General features: G+C 40.8%; 1 protein-coding gene across 5 annotated transcripts in view; it reads left to right on the forward strand.

Annotated features, from left to right (window-relative positions):
• Positions 1-16,046, forward strand: part of Kiz (kizuna centrosomal protein) — a 107,538-nt gene that overhangs the window by 24,557 nt on the left and 66,935 nt on the right. For all 5 annotated transcript variants that reach the window (XR_005502534.2, XM_006235182.4, XM_063283809.1 and 2 more), the window contains one exon: positions 14,689-15,334. Coding sequence is in view for 4 of the 5 variants with exons in the window: in XM_006235182.4 (XP_006235244.1) it covers positions 14,689-15,334 (646 nt within the window). In the remaining variant the exon portion in view is untranslated. The remainder of the gene's footprint in view (positions 1-14,688; positions 15,335-16,046) is intronic.

Here is a 16,046-nt window from a genome sequence, read left to right on the forward strand (position 1 = left end):
CTGGGTTCTTTCCATTTTCTGGCTATTATAAATAAGGCTGCGATGAACATAGTGGAGCACGTGTCTCTTTTATATGTTGAGGCATCTTTTGGGTATATGCCCAAGAGAGGTATAGCTGGATCCTCAGGCAGTTCAATGTCCAATTTTCTGAGGAACCTCCAGACTGATTTCCAGAATGGTTTTACCAGTCTGCAATCCCACCAACAATGGAGGAGTGTTCCTCTTTCTCCACATCCTCGCCAGCATCTGCTGTCACCTGAGTTTTTGATCTTAGCCAATCGCACTGGTGTGAGGTGAAATCTCAGGGTTGTTTTGATTTGCATTTCCCTTATGACTAAAGATGTTGAACATTTCTTTAGGTGTTTCTCAGCCATTCGGCATTCCTTAGCTGTGAATTCTTTGTTTAGCTCTGAACCCCATTTTTTAATAGGGTTATTTGTTTCCCTGCGGTCTAACTTCTTGAGTTCTTTGTATATTTTGGAAATAAGGCCTCTATCTGTTGTAGGATTGGTAAAGATCTTTTCCCAATCTGTTGGTTGCCGTTTTGTCCTAACCACAGTGTCCTTTGCCTTACAGAAGCTTTGCAGTTTTATGAGATCCCATTTGTCGATTCTTGATCTTAGAGCATAAGCCATTGGTGTTTTGTTCAGGAAATTTTTTCCAGTGCCCATGTGTTCCAGATGCTTCCCTAGTTTTTCTTCTATTAGTTTGAGTGTGTCTGGTTTGATGTGGAGGTCCTTGATCCACTTGGACTTAAGCTTTGTACAGGGTGATAAGGATGGATCGATCTGCATTCTTCTACATGTTGCCCTCCAGTTGAACCAGCACCATTTGCTGAAAATGCTATCTTTTTTCCATTGGATGGTTTTGGCTCCTTTGTCAAAAATCAAGTGACCATAGGTGTGTGGGTTCATTTCTGGGTCTTCAATTCTATTCCATTGGTCTATCTGTCTGTCTCTGTACCAATACCATGCAGTTTTTATCACTATTGCTCTGTAATACTGCTTGAGTTCAGGGATAGTGATTCCTCCTGAAGTCCTTTTATTGTTGAGGATAGTTTTAGCTATCCTGGGATTTTGTTATTCCAGATGAATTTGCAAATTGTTCTGTCTAACTCTTTGAAGAATTGGATTGGTATTTTGATGGGGATTGCATTGAATCTGTAGATCGCTTTTGGTAAAATGGCCATTTTTACTATATTAATCCTGCCAATCCATGAGCATGGGAGATCTTTCCATCTTCTGAGGTCTTCTTCAATTTCTTTCTTCAGTGTCTTGAAGTTCTTATTGTACAAGTCTTTTACTTGCTTGGTTAAAGTCACACCGAGGTACTTTATATTATTTGGGTCTATTATGAAGGGTGTCGTTTCCCTAATTTCTTTCTCGGCTTGTTTCTCTTTTGTGTAGAGGAAGGCTACTGATTTATTTGAGTTAATTTTATACCCAGCCACTTTGCTGAAGTTGTTTATCAGCTTTAGTAGTTCTCTGGTGGAACTTTTGGGATCACTTAAATATACTATCATATCATGTGCAAATAGTGATATTTTGACTTCTTCTTTTCCGATCTGTATCCCCTTGACCTCCTTTTGTTGTCTGATTGCTCTGGCTAGAACTTCAAGAACTATATTGAATAAGTAGGGAGAGAGTGGGCAGCCTTGTCTAGTCCCTGATTTTAATGGGATTGCTTCAAGTTTCTCTCCATTTAGTTTAATGTTAGCAACTGGTTTGCTGTATATGGCTTTTACTATGTTTAGGTATGGGCCTTGAATTCCTATTCTTTCCAGGACTTTTATCATGAAGGAGTGTTGAATTTTGCCAAATGCTTTCTCAGCATCTAATGAAATGATCATGTGGTTTTGTTCTTTCAGTTTGTTTATATAATGGATCACGTTGATGGTTTTCCGTATATTTAACCATCCCTGCATGCCTGGGATGAAGCCTACTTGATCATGGTGGATAATTGTTTTGATGTGCTCTTGGATTCGGTTTGCCAGAATTTTATTGAGAATTTTTGCGTCGATATTCATAAGGGAAATTGGTCTGAAGTTCTCTTTCTTTGTTGTGTCTTTGTGTGGTTTAGGTATAAGAGTAATTGTGGCTTCATAGAAGGAATTCGGTAATGCTCCATCTGTTTCAATTTTGTGGAATAGTTTGGATAATATTGGTATGAGGTCTTCTATGAAGGTCTGATAAAATTCTGCACTAAACCCGTCTGGACCTGGGCTCTTTTTGGTTGGGAGACCTTTAATGCTTCTATTTCCTTAGGAGTTATGGGGTTGTTTAACTGGTTTATCTGTTCCTGATTTAACTTCGGTACCTGGTATCTGTCTAGGAAATTGTCCATTTCCTGCAGATTTTCAAGTTTTGTTGAATATAGGCTTTCATAGTAAGATCTGATGATTTTTTTAATTTCCTCTGAATCTGTAGTTATGTCTCCCTTTTCATTTCTGATTTTGTTAATTTGGATACACTCTCTGTGTCCTCTCGTTAGTCTGGCTAAGGGTTTATCTATCTTGTTGATTTTCTCAAAGAACCAACTTTTGGTTCTGTTGATTCTTTCTATGGTCCTTTTTGTTTCTACTTGGTTGATTTCAGCTCTGAGTTTGATTATTTCCTGCCTTCTACTCCTCCTGGGTGTATTTGCTTCTTTTTGTTCTAGAGCTTTTAGGTGTGCTGTCAAGCTGCTGACATATGCTCTTTCCTGTTTCTTTCTGCAGACACTCAGCGCTACGAGTTTTCCTCTTAGCACAGCTTTCGTCGTGTCCCATAAGTTTGGGTATGTTGTACCTTCATTTTCATTAAATTCTAAAAATTCTTTAATTTCTTTCTTTATTTTTTCCTTGACCAGGTTATCATTGAGTAGAGCATTGTTCAATTTCCACGTTTATGTGGGCGTTCTTCCCTTATTGTTATTGAAGACCAGTTTTAGGCCGTGATGGTCCGATAGCATGCATGGGAGTATTTCTATCTTTCTGTACCTGTTGAGTCCCGTTTTTTGACCAATTATATGGTCAATTTTGGAGAAAGTACCATGAGGAGCTGAGAAGAAGGTATATCCTTTTGCTTTAGGGTAGAATGTTCTATAAATATCTGTTAAGTCCATTTGGCTCATGACTTCTCTTAGTCTGTGTATGTCTCTGTTTAATTTCTGTTTCCATGATCTGTCCATTGATGAGAGTGGGGTGTTGAAGTCTCCTACTATTATTGTGTGAGGTGCAATGTGTGTTTTGAGCTTAAGTAAGGTTTCTTTTACGTATGTAGGTGCCCTTGTACTTGGGGCATAGATATTTAGGATTGAGAGTTCATCTTGGTGGATTTTTCCTTTGATGAATATGAAGTGTCCCTCCTTATCTTTTTTGATGAATTTTAGTTGAAAATTGATTTTATTTGATATTAGAATGGCTACTCCCGCTTGCTTCTTATGACCATTTGCTTGGAAAGTTGTTTTCCAGCCTTTCACTCTGAGGTAGTGTCTGTCTTTGTCTCTGAGGTGTGTTTCCTGTAGGCAGCAGAATGCAGGGTCCTCATTGCGATCCAGTTTGTTTTTTGTTTTTTGTTTTTTTTTTTTCTTTTTTTTTCCTTTTTTTCGGAGCTGGGGACCGAACTCAGGGCCTTGCGCTTCCTAGGCAAGCGCTCTACCACTGAGCTAAATCCCCAACCCCGCGTATCCAGTTTGTTAATCTATGTCTTTATATTGGGGAGTTGAGGCCATTGATGTTGAGAGATATTAAGGAATAGTGATTATTGCTTCCTGTTATATTCATATTTGGATGTGAGGTTATGTTTGTGTGCTTTTCTTCTCTGTGTTTTGTTGCCAAGACGATTAGTTTCTTGCTTCTTCTAGGGTATTGCTTGCCTCCTTATGTAGGGGTTTACCATTTATTATCCTTTGTAGTGCTGGATTTGTAGAAAGATATTGTGTAAATTTGGTTTTGTCATGGAATATCTTGGTTTCTCCATCTATGTTAATTGAGAGTTTTGCAGGATACAGTAACCTGGGCCAGCATTTGTGTTCTCTTAGGGTCTGTATGACATCAGTCCAGTGTCTTCTGGCCTTCATAGTTTCTGGCGAAAAGTCTGCTGTGATTCTGATACGTCTGCCTTTATATGTTACTTGACCTTTTTCCCTTACTACTTTTAATATTCTTTATTTTGTGCGTTTGGTGTTTTGACTATTATGTGACGGGAGGTGTTTCTTTTCTGGTCCAATCTATTTGGAGTTCTGTAGGCTTCTTGTATGTCTATGGGTATCTCTTTTTTTAGGTTAGGGAAGTTTTCTTCTATGATTTTGTTGAAGATATTTACTGGTCCTTTGAGCTGGGAGTCTTCACTCTCTTCTATACCTATTATCCTTAGGTTTGATCTTCTCATTGAGTTTTGTATTTCCTGTATGTTTTGGACCAGTAGCTTTTTCCGCTTTACATTATCTTTGACAGTTGAGTCAATGATTTCTATGGAATCTTCTGCTCCTGAGATTCTCTCTTCCATCTCTTGTATTCTGTTAGTGAAGCTCGTATCTACAGCTCCTTGTCTCTTCTTTTGGTTTTCTATATCCAGGGTTTTTTCCATGTGTTCTTTCTTGATTGCTTCTCTTTCCATTTTTAATTCCTTCAACTGTTTGATTGTGTTTTCCTGGAATTCTTTCGGGGATTTTTGTGACTCCTCTCTATGGGCTTCTACTTGTTTATTTATGATTTCCTGGAATTCTTTCAGGGATTTTTGTGACTCCTCTCTATGGGCTTCTACTCGTTTATTTATGATTTCCTGGAATTCTTTCAGGGATTTTTGTGACTCCTCTCTATGGGCTTCTACTTGTTTATTTATGATTTCCTGGAATTCTTTCAGGCATTTTTGCGATTCCTCTCTGTAGGCTTCTACTTGTTCTCTAAGGGAGTTCTTCACATCTTTCTTGAAGTCCTCCAGCATCCTGATCAAATATGATTTTGAAACTAGATCTTGCTTTTCTGGTGTGTTTGGATATTCCGTGTTTGCTTTGGTGGGAGAATTGGGCTCCGATGATGCCATGTAGTCTTGCTTTCTGTTGCTTGGGTTCCTGCGCTTGCCTCTCGCCATCAGATTATCTCTAGTGTTACTTTGTTCTGCTATTTCTGACAGTGGCTAGACTGTCCTATAAGCCTGTGTGTCAGGGGTGCTGTAGACCTGTTTTCCTGTTTTCTTTCAGCCAGTTATGGGGATAGAGTGTTCTGCTTTCGGGCATGTAGCTTTTCCTATCTACAGGCCTTCAGCTGTTCTTGTGGGCCTGTGTCTGGTGTTCACCCGGCAGGTAACTTGCAGCAGAAAAGTTGGTCTTACCTGTGGTCCCGAGGCTCAAGTTTGCTCGTGGGGTCCTGCCTACGAGCTCTCCTCAGCGGCAGCAACCAGGAAGATCTGCGCCGCTGTTTCCGGGAGCCTCCGTGCACCAGGGTTCCAGATGGCGTTTGCTGTTTTCCTCTGGCGTCAGAGATGTGTGCAAAGTGCAGTCTCTTCTGGTTTCCCAGGCGTGTCTGCCTCTCTGTAGCTTTAGCTCTCCCACCCACGGGATTTGGGTGCAGAGAACTGTTTATCCGGTTTGTCCCTTTAGGTTCCGGCGGTGTCTCAGGCGCAGGGGTCCTGCCGCTCCTAGGCCCTCACCCACGGGAACACAGAGGCCTTATACAGTTTCCTCTTGGGCCAGGGATATGGGCTGGGGTGGGCAGTGTTGGTGGTCTCTTCCACTCTGCAGCCTCAGGAGTGCCCACCTGACCAGGCGGTGAGGTCTCTCTCCCATGGGGTTTGGGAGCAGAGAGCTGCTGTGGGCCGGGATCCGCGGGTTTGGGACTCTCGGTAAACACAGGAAGTGCCCATTCCTAGAGGAATTTTGCCTCTGTGTGTCCGGAGTTCACCAGGCAGGTCTCTTGCAGCAGAAAAGTTGGTCTTACCTGTGGTCCCGAGGCTCAAGTTTGCTCGTGGGTTGCTGCCTATGAGCTCTCCGCGTCGGCAGCAACCAGGAAGATCTGCGCTGCCCTTTTCGGGAGCCTCCGTGCACCGATAAAGCTAGTTTTAAAAGTTCAAGTGAAGTTGAAGTTATTAAATTGAAAGAACAAGATGATAACTATATTTACATTCCTGACATAGTCTTACACAAGCACAGTTTATTACTTTTTAGAATGATTTTTTCTTAGCTTTGTTCTTTGCTGGTTTTCATTCACCACATCTGAGCATTTCCCTCATTTCATTAACTTTCATGTGTCTCATTTTGATGATGCCACAATGCTTCCTGATCATGTATTTATAGGTTGCATCCAACTTCTCCTGATTACACATGATCTATATGTGAACTAGTATGTCTCTGTAGTGTTTTGGGTTGTTTTGTTTGTTTGTTTGTTTGTTTGGTTGGTTGGTTGATTTTTCTGTTAGCTTTATTTCCTTAAGAATTTCCACACAGAGTTACAGAATCAAAAAGAAGTATGTTCAGGGCTCTCAATGCTAGATCTTTTTCAAATATAAATGTATGTGGGGCAGGCCTCAAACTTAGTCTTCCTGCTTCTACCTTCCAAGTAGAGGCATGCGTGATTGTGATCATCTTATAAGTTTTAGAGTTTTAATATTTGCAGAAAAGTTACAGAACCTAGTGTGAGGAGGGCCTCTGTTCCCCACATTATGTTCTCACGACTATTAGCATCTCATGTTACAGTGTCAGAAGCTGCTTATCTAGAAAGAAACACTGGAACATGGTTTGCTAACAAACTTCTGACTTCAGTTAGATTTTTAGCAGATTTTCTGTTAATATCACTGGACTCAATATAGTATTTAACAAAATTTTATTTCTGCTGCATTATTTATTTTGATTATGTGTGTGCATGTGTTTATGTGTGAAGGCATGCATACACCATAGTGCACATGTGGGAATTAGAGTTGGTTCTCTCCTACACAGCATGTCTCAGGGATTGAACTCAGCCCATCAGATTTGGTGGCAGGCACTTTTTCTCAGTATATTTTTGAAAGTTTAATATAACACATATAAAATGGTTTTACATTGTTTTCAGTCTTGTTTTAAAGAAACCATACTTCAAGAAAGTATTCTTAATTATTTTGTTTACTAGGAAGAAAATAAGTTTCTTCCTAGTAAAATATGGTTTACTAAGAATCAATAAATCATTCTCTCTCTCTCTCTCTCTCTCTCTCTCTCTCTCTCTCTCCTCTCTCCTTCTTCTTCCTCCTTATAAAGTAGAAATACTTCTTTGTGATTATACTATCAAAAATGAATAATATGAATATAACCTTAAGGAAATGTCAGTAAAATAAACTGAGAGACAATATTCAGACAGATAACCTATATTCGTAAACAATGTCAAGGTCAAGAATGAGAAAGAAAAGCTAGCCATCTACTGCAGATTAATGGAGACTCAGAAGACACGAGCCTTAACTGAGTCTTCAACCTAGAACAAAGATAACTAGCTATAAAGACATTATTTGGGCAATTGACAAAAAATTATGAGCTACAAAATAAGAACAAAATTATATCTGCATTAAATTTTCTGATTGTATTAATGAAGCCCACCAGGACAAAAAGTGTCCTTGAGCTCAGGAAACACAGAACTAGTATACATATATGTACACACATATAATGTATAGAGCATGGAAGAATGGCCAAGAAATAGGGAAAATTCAAACAACTGGTCTACCTTGTTAAAGAGTGTTAGGTTACTTTTTTCAATGACAGTTGTAACTCTTCTGTAAGTTTGAAGTTGAATCAAATTCCAAATTTCAGACAAAGATGTACATATGTGCTCACACAATCACTTCAAATAAATAGACAGTGACAGCTAGACATTCAACAGACCAAATTCAAAACTTAGGAACTCCCTCTTGAGTCTTCATAGATCCTCAAGAGTTGCCTGATTAAATGATGTCCCACTGTGGACTTTCATTTTTATGTGCGGTTAGGACCATCTTCCTGTAACTCCTAACTGACCGTAGGCCTCTAAAATCTGATCTCCTCATTCATTAGTACATTGCTAGAGTAGGTGAAGAACTCAGAGTCCAGTGCCCTGGGAATTCTGCCCGTGCTTGCACTGAACTACTGCTGCGGTGAGCTGTGCTTTCCCATTGCTTGGAGCAAGCTTCTGTTAACAGAGCATTCACTGCTTTCACTTCCTGTCAGTCAGAAGCATCACTGTAAGCAAAATTCCTTTATGTGCTACTTTCCCTCATTGTACAGTGGACTTCCTAAGTGGTTTCTGGCACTTGGGTTGGTTCTCTGAGTTTTGTCCAATAGGAATGGTCTGAAGTCTTTTGTTTCTCTTAGTGTGTCAGAGAGGTTTGAGAATTACTGGTTGTGGGGAATTACTCAGTGACACTTCAGTTGGTCTTTGCCATGTGACTTTTTACACCTGAGATGTAGTTGGCCTTTTGTTTACTGTCTCAGGCTGTCTTAGAACAAAAAAGAGAGAGACCATTAGAACTGCTGTATTCTCTGTGTCCTGGGGTTAGTAGGCAGTCTGGTAACTCCCTAAATTGGTCTTAAAAGTGAAAGATCAAAAGCCTCTGAGACTTAGATTCCCACCTGTGATTTGCATCAGATCGGCATGGAATAGCTCCTGCTGCTTCCAGTCAAGGCCTTGGTACAGTTGGTTCTATTCCACAGTAGTACCCCATTCCCTGAAACCGCCTATTTCAACAGCTGTTTGTTTATTTAAAATAAGGAAAGAATTTGTTGAGCTAGAGTAATAGTAACAGGTAATTTTGACTTACCGTAGATACTGTCTCTGGGATGAAAACTGGAAAACTGAAATTCAAGTAAGCCATGGAGGGAAGCTTCTCCCTTTCCTCTAGACAGCTTGTCTGCCCTGCATTTTCATATTCTTCCACATCATCAATTAGCACAAGCATACTTTCCCTAATTTTTTAAAAAGATTTATTTATTTTATGTATGAGCGTTCTTTCTGCATGTGCACTTGCCTGCCAGAAGAGGGCATCAGATCTTATTATAGATGGTGGTGAGCCACCATGTGGTTGCTGGGGATTGAACTCTAGACCTCTGGAGTAGCAGCCAGTTCTCTAAACCGATGAGCCATCGCTCCAGCCCCATCTTTTTCTAATCTTAAATTAGACATATAAGTTATTTCTTGGTAAAATCTTGTTTGTTCATCCCTCCCTTACTTTTTATCTACTGTAGCTGTACCTTTTTATACTCCTCACAGCGATAACTCACATCTTAGCCACACTTGTTATAATTTGAATCCTTATTGTAGCAGTTACTGTGGTCTGATTCCCCCAGTGCATATGTGAAAACCTCACCCGGAGACCATGGTGTTAGAGGTGTGGTTAGGTTAGGAGTGTTAGGTTAGGTTAGTTAGTTAGCCTTCACACTTGGTTCTAGTGCTCTCTTGAAAAGGGCCCTCAAGAGTTGAGCCTCCCACCATGTGAGGACAGGGTAAAAGGGCACAGTCCACGAAGCAGAGAACCCGTATTGGACCCTAAATCCCCACTGCTTTTGATCTTGCTCTCTGCAGCCTCTATGACTGTGAGATAGGTATCTGATATCCTGAGCGCTCTTCTTTATGTGTCGCTTGGTTCCGTTTGCTCTATTTCACTGAGAGTTTTTCACCTACAAGCATGGTAGTGATCTTTAGTTTCTTTGTGCTATCCTTGCCTCATTTTAGTGTGAAGAATCAGTTTCAGAGATTGAATGTTTTTTTTCCTTGTCTGTTTTTACAAGAGCTTGGAAATGATTGGCATAAATCCTCCTTTACACATGTGGTAAAATCCACTGTTCCTGGACTTGTCTTTGAGGGAAATTGTGATCACTAAGTGAATCTCTTGACTTATAAGTCTGTTCAGATTTTGTACTTCTTTTTGGTAGTACCTTTCTAAGAATTTATCAAATTTGTTCCAGTGTTTCTGTTTATTAGTATAAACTTACTCCTGAATTTCTCCTCTAAATTTTTAAATGAAAGATTAGTAGCAAATTACCTACCCACTTACATTTCTGATTGTAATGAATTGTCATTGCTCTTTTCTCTTGATGAGTCTATTCAAAAGGATTTTAATTGGTTGATCTTTTCAAAGACGCGCTGTTTGCCTTGCCGCTGCCTCTTTAGTGTCTCTGATCTCTAAATGTCATCTTTGCTGTTATCTTTATTATTTTTTTCCTTCCATCCTGCTTTGATTTAATGGGGGAGGAGCTAATGAGTATAGATATTTTTTGGTTTATCCTTTACCTTGTTGAGCTCTGTTACGTAGATTCATGTCTTTCATCTAATTTGGGAAGTTTTCCCATTATTTCTTTAGAACTCCATTGTTAAAAAGCATTGTGTGAAACCGTGCTGCTTGACCACCTCCAGAATGGTGGGTTTTCCCTGGCCCAGCTAAGCCAAGTCTTTTCCTGAGTCTCAGTTTCATATGGAACAAGTTTGCCAACATTCAATAAAGCAGAAATATCAAGAAGAACATTATGGGGGCTACAGAGATGGCTCAGTCAGAATATTTGGCTGTGCACATGAGACCCTGAGTTCAGATCCCTAGCATCTAATGTAAGAAAGCCCACACAGCGCTGCTATCCCTGTTAATCCCAGCACTAGTGAACAGAGGCAACGGAGATCCCTGCAGTTTACTGGTCAGACAACCCCAGGTTCAGACAGACTTTGTCTCAAAAAATAAGAAACAACTGCGGAAGACTTCTGACGTCCGTCTCCGGCCTCCTTGTGCCCCATAAGGATGCACAAATGTGTACACATATGCACATGACTCCCCCTTTCCTGAGCAAGCTGGAGCAGCTCCCTCCAGCACATCTTAAAAGCCAGATCCGTGCCTATTTCTCCCACTTTGGCACTATTACAGGATTCAGACTGTGCAGACGTAAAAGGACTTGGGAGTAGCCGCAGCTCTGCCTTTGAGGGGGTAGAGGATCTGAGGATGTTGCCAAGATGGTTGTGGAAACAACAAACAACTGTGGTTTTGGTGAAAGACTTCAGCTGTGTTGTTTTATGCCAACAGAAAAAGTACATGTAGAGCTTTTTAGAAAGTAGAATGTGCCATTTCCTTCGCCATCATATCCAGCAGTGAAACGGGAGAATCAGAATTGGAAATGTGGGCCAAAAATAGAAGAGTGATTTAAAAGGAAACAAAAGTTACTCCAGAAGAGATTAGCTGAAGAAAGAATTCATTATAGTTTCCCCATCCGCTTTACCTTATATGAAAGAGGAGGCTTCAGGCTTCTAGAAGAAAAAAGAGAAAAGGGCTTCACGGGGCGCTCCTGACCCTCCTGTGAAGCCCCGAGCCAGACAGGGCCCAGCCAGTTTGTATGCCATTTTTAGAAAGACAAAAAATGAGAAGTGGCTGAAACAAATGATGATAAAGAAGATGGGATTTTTAAACAGACTGTGTCCATTGTTAAAGGAAATGTCCAAGAGCCTCCACCCCTCTCCACTCAGACACAGAAAGACAAAGAGAAGAGGCCTCCAGAGACTCTGAATGCCTGCATATAGCATGAATTCTGAAAAACTGTGATTCTCCCATCATGGGGACAGACCATTTTGTTTTTTTTACAGTAAAGGACAAGCATTGACAAGGCTTGTGAGGAAAATGTACTGTTTGTTCTTATGAGGAAGAGTAGTAGTGGTTTTGGCTGTTACGTCCTTCCTGAAGTCTAGGGCCGTGTTCCAGTGCAGTGGTGGGTCCTGCTCTGTCCTCATCCTGGTATCTTCCAGTTTTCAGATGTCATGGTTCCCCTTAAACCATAAAAGGATCACCAATAACTGTAACCTTTTATACCTAGCAGAGAAAGATACTCAGTCCCCTTTTACCATCTGTGTAGTGGTTGTGACTACTTAACCCCAAACCTACTGAGATTTTAGCCTCTGGTGGCTGAAGCCATATGTTATGTGGGAGCGAGAAGACAGTTCAGGTGTTAATACAGTTTGATTTTATAATCAAGTACTAATACATATTCAGAAATAGTCTGCTTTCAATGAAAACGTTACTTTGGTTTTTGGTAGCCTAATTTGGTAACTACCATCTTGTGTTATCGTCATTAGTGTGGAATTGTGTTCCAGAACAAACCATGACTGAAAAATAAACATCTTTGATAAAATTTGTACATGAGTCAGGCCTAGATGTTGTAGAGAATAATACCTTTTCACTTGTGTTTGTTTCTGGTACCCTTGAAAATGTGCTGCCTGCTTCCCCCATAGTCTTTCCTTTCATCTGGTCTTTAATGCACTTGATATTGTCAAATGATGTTCTGAGGCTCAAAGTTTTCTTTGTTCTTTTTTATCTCAGATTACACAATTAAAATCTCTGTCTGCCTCTGTCTCTCCCTTTCCCCTGTTCATCCCACTTTTAAGATGAGTCTCAGTAAACAAATCTACCGGCTTCAAGGTCATTCATTCTTCTGGGTGCCTCAAGAGTCAGCCTTACTTAGCTAATTATAGATAATTTAATGTCTCTATCTAGTAAGTTTAACACCTGGCCTTCCTCAGAGATAGTTTCTACTGACTGTAAATACCCACCATCTGTATAAGAGACAGTATTTATTATTTTTCCATTTCATTTTTAAGTAATTAAATGTGGCAATTGTGACAGTTCTACCCTCTCTGAATCTGTTGTTAATTGCCATTTGATTTGGGGAATGTGTCTTATTTTCCATGTGTGGTCACTGACATTTCTGTTAAATTTACTGAATAACCATTAGTTTTCTTTGATGCCTGGGACTAGGATTCTTGTCATCTCTGCTAAGAGGTTCTAGGTATCCACTGGACACACCCACATTCTACTGAGCATTCACAGCTGCACCTGGGCCTTTGCTTGCTTAGAGCTTCGAGTGAGCTAGCGCGAGTTCAGGCACTTACTTCATGGAAAATTTTCTTAAACATTTCCTACAGCTGGGGCACATGGGTGGTCCTCTGAATAGAGTCCCAGGAGTATACTAGAACCTTCCAGAGTTCCTCAAGCCAATAGGTAGCACTTTGACCAGCTTTCTCTTTAAAATGCCTTTTGTTTACTTTGAGTGGTACTGCCTTGGGCAACTTCCACATTAAAAAACTGGTTCTGATTATTTTCAACAAACTTGGCTTGGGGTCAGAGCTATGTGCCCTGGGTCAATTCAAAACTGGGCCAAGTCGGGGGTTGGGGATTTAGCTCAGTGGTAGAGCGCTTGCCTAGGAAGCGCAAGGCCCTGGGTTCGGTCCCCAGCTCCGGAAAAAAAAAAAAAAAAAAAAAAAAACTGGGCCAAGTCAAAACAGTCTTTTGCCTGGAGAAGTACCCCAAGGAGCTGCCAGATAGTCAAATGATGACTGTTGTCTGGAAATCAGGCTTCGAAAGAATTCTGCCTCCATTCCTTTTCCAGTGGCTGCTTGGCTAGGTTTTCTCTGTGAGTACAGTGGTCAAGTTGGCCAGTACCTGGGAATCAGAAGCTTACTAGTTTTTCAAGATCTAACCGGTTCTCTTAAGTAAATGCTCCCCAGATGTCTAGAAAGCTGGCTAAGTTCCAGAGTTCTGAGGAACTTCTCGGGGTTCCTCACGCCTGCCACAGAGCAGAGGCTGTTTAGTGCTCTTGATCCCGCTGCCTTGCTCTGGCATCCTTGATTTGGTGACTGTGTGTGGTGGTGGTGGTGGTGGGGTAGTGTTTTTTGTTTTGTTATTGTTATTCCTGAATTAGAAGACAATGTTTGAAGAGAAATATGGCCTGGATTCTGTTGTTGTTCTCTCGTCTGGCAATTTGGATGTTGGTATTTCCATTTGTGGAGGGAAGTTGTAGATACATTTCGCATCTCCCACCTGCAGTGTGAGCCTCTGAGAAGTGAGTACTCCACCTGTGGGAGAGCTCTGCTCCTTCTGGAAGAGAAGCCTTAACTTCTGGAGACTTCAACTTCTTGCCTGTAGTCCGCTTGGCACCATGTTCCCGGTCTAAGCCATGTTCTCTGCCCAGCTTGCCTCAGTCTCCTCCTTTCTCCTGCCCACCAAAGACCAGGCTGACTTTCCCATCAACATGCTAGTATGTTTAAAATTACTTAAACATTCCTTGAAGATGTTCAGGAAATTTTGATGTTAATATTTTTTTTTTCCTTTTTTTCGGAGCTGGGGACCAAACCCAGGGCCTTGCGCTTGCTAGGCAAGTGCTCTACCACTGAACTAAATCCCCAACCCCTGATGTTAATATTTTATATATGTTGTGATATGCTTTACTGTCATTATGAAGGTCACCATTGGCGCTTTTTATTTTCTATATAGCACTAGAAATAGTTTGAACCATCTTACTGTCTGTCCTATGTAGTCCCGTGGTTTGCTTGGTGTTTTTTTTTTTTTTTTTTTTTTTTCCCCTCTTGTCAAGTTTCTTTATAGCAGTGCTGAATGAGCTCTGTGTAGAGTGCATTTAAAACTCACCACTTTTCAGGGATTGACACTGGGTATGATATGCATAACCTAAAATTTACTAATGCCATTTCCTTTTAGCCACGTACCTCAGCTGGGTTAAACCTATGCATTTCGTCCTTCAGGAATGAATACCATAGTTCATTGCAATAGTTGCTATGCACACAATGCTGTATTGCAGTAATAATCCGGACTGTAGCAGAGCTGGCTGATTCATTAAGGGGGAGGCATGTTTATCAGTGGTGGGAGTTGATATCCATGCTTATACTTCCATTCGCTCCATCCCGCTCAATTCACTGCTCATACGCAACATGTTTAACTCACACCTCTTTTGCAGGATGCAATGCAGGCAGGAATTAACTCGGGGACAGCTATGTCAAGAGGATTGTATCAACCAGCAACAATCTTTATGGGCCGCCAAATGTCAGCCATCTCAAGCATTGAAGATTTCAGTACAGAGCAGAAATCTAACCAACCCACAAAGAACTTTTCAATCTCTGACCCACATTCACACCAACAGACAGCCCAGAGCAGCTGTGTGACAGACAGCTGTGTAGTGCAGACTAATGGTGACACACAGTGCTTAAATAAGTCTGACAAAATACATGGAAAGACATCTCTTCAGACTGGTGAGAAAACGCCAGTCACAAGCTGTGTATTGTCTGAGGAAGAACAAACTCATTGCTTGGAGATAGGAAGCACCACACGTCACAGCAAGAGTAATTTATCTGAAGGCAGAAAGTCTGCTGAACTCCATTCCTTGCTACAGGAAAGATTAAGTCCAGAGAACAGAATCACTGATTTAAAGTATGACAGTTCCAGCAGATCAGAGGGATCAGACAGAGAAATACTGACACAAGAACATATTGAAGTCGAGGAAGAAAGAGCCAACCCGCTGGTCCCCATGATATCAGTTTCAGAACACTGTATATCTGCAAATAAGTGGACTGGAGAGAAGCTTTCTGCTTGGGAAGCTTTCTCAGGTGAGATGACACACCGGTGTGTTTGCCGATTTTCCTTAGTGCCTAGCTTTTCTCATCGGGATGTATAAATTCATCTCTTTGAACAAAGAAGTGACTTCATCAATGAGTTTCATCCTAATAACTTCTTATTTTTGTTTATGGAAATATTTCAAAAGATTTCAAATTCACCAATTTTTAAAATCATGTTTAAAAAGCATTTAAAATATTTTTAAGGGTTGAAAGTGTTCAGCTCAATAGCGGATACGTACTTATTAGGAGGCCCTGGGTTCATTTGATCTTCAGCACCATTCAATTTATACATTTTTTAAAAGAACAAATTTTTTAAACATTTAAATACTCTTAATCGTGGACTGTTTCTACATTTTTAACGCATTTGTATATGTGCGTATAAGTGTATTTATTTGAGGGGCAGTGCATGTATGTGTATGTGGAGGGAAACCAGAGGACAAGCCCGGGTGTCAACTTTACAAAGAAAGCTACCTAGTTCCTTTGTGACTGGGCCTCTTATTGATCTGGAGTTCACCAATTGGTCTACACTGAATGGCCAGTGAACCACAGAGTCTTCCTGTCTCTGCCTCACCAGCTCTGGGAATAGCATACCATGGAGCCTACGTCTTTATGTGCATTGAACTCATGGCTTCATGCCTCTGAGGCAAGCGCTTTATTGACTGAGCTATCTCCCAGTCCTGTGCTTCTGCACGTTTGTTGCTTT

Source organism: Rattus norvegicus, chromosome 3, assembly GCF_036323735.1.
Source record: "Rattus norvegicus strain BN/NHsdMcwi chromosome 3, GRCr8, whole genome shotgun sequence".
NCBI lineage: Eukaryota > Metazoa > Chordata > Mammalia > Rodentia > Muridae > Rattus > Rattus norvegicus.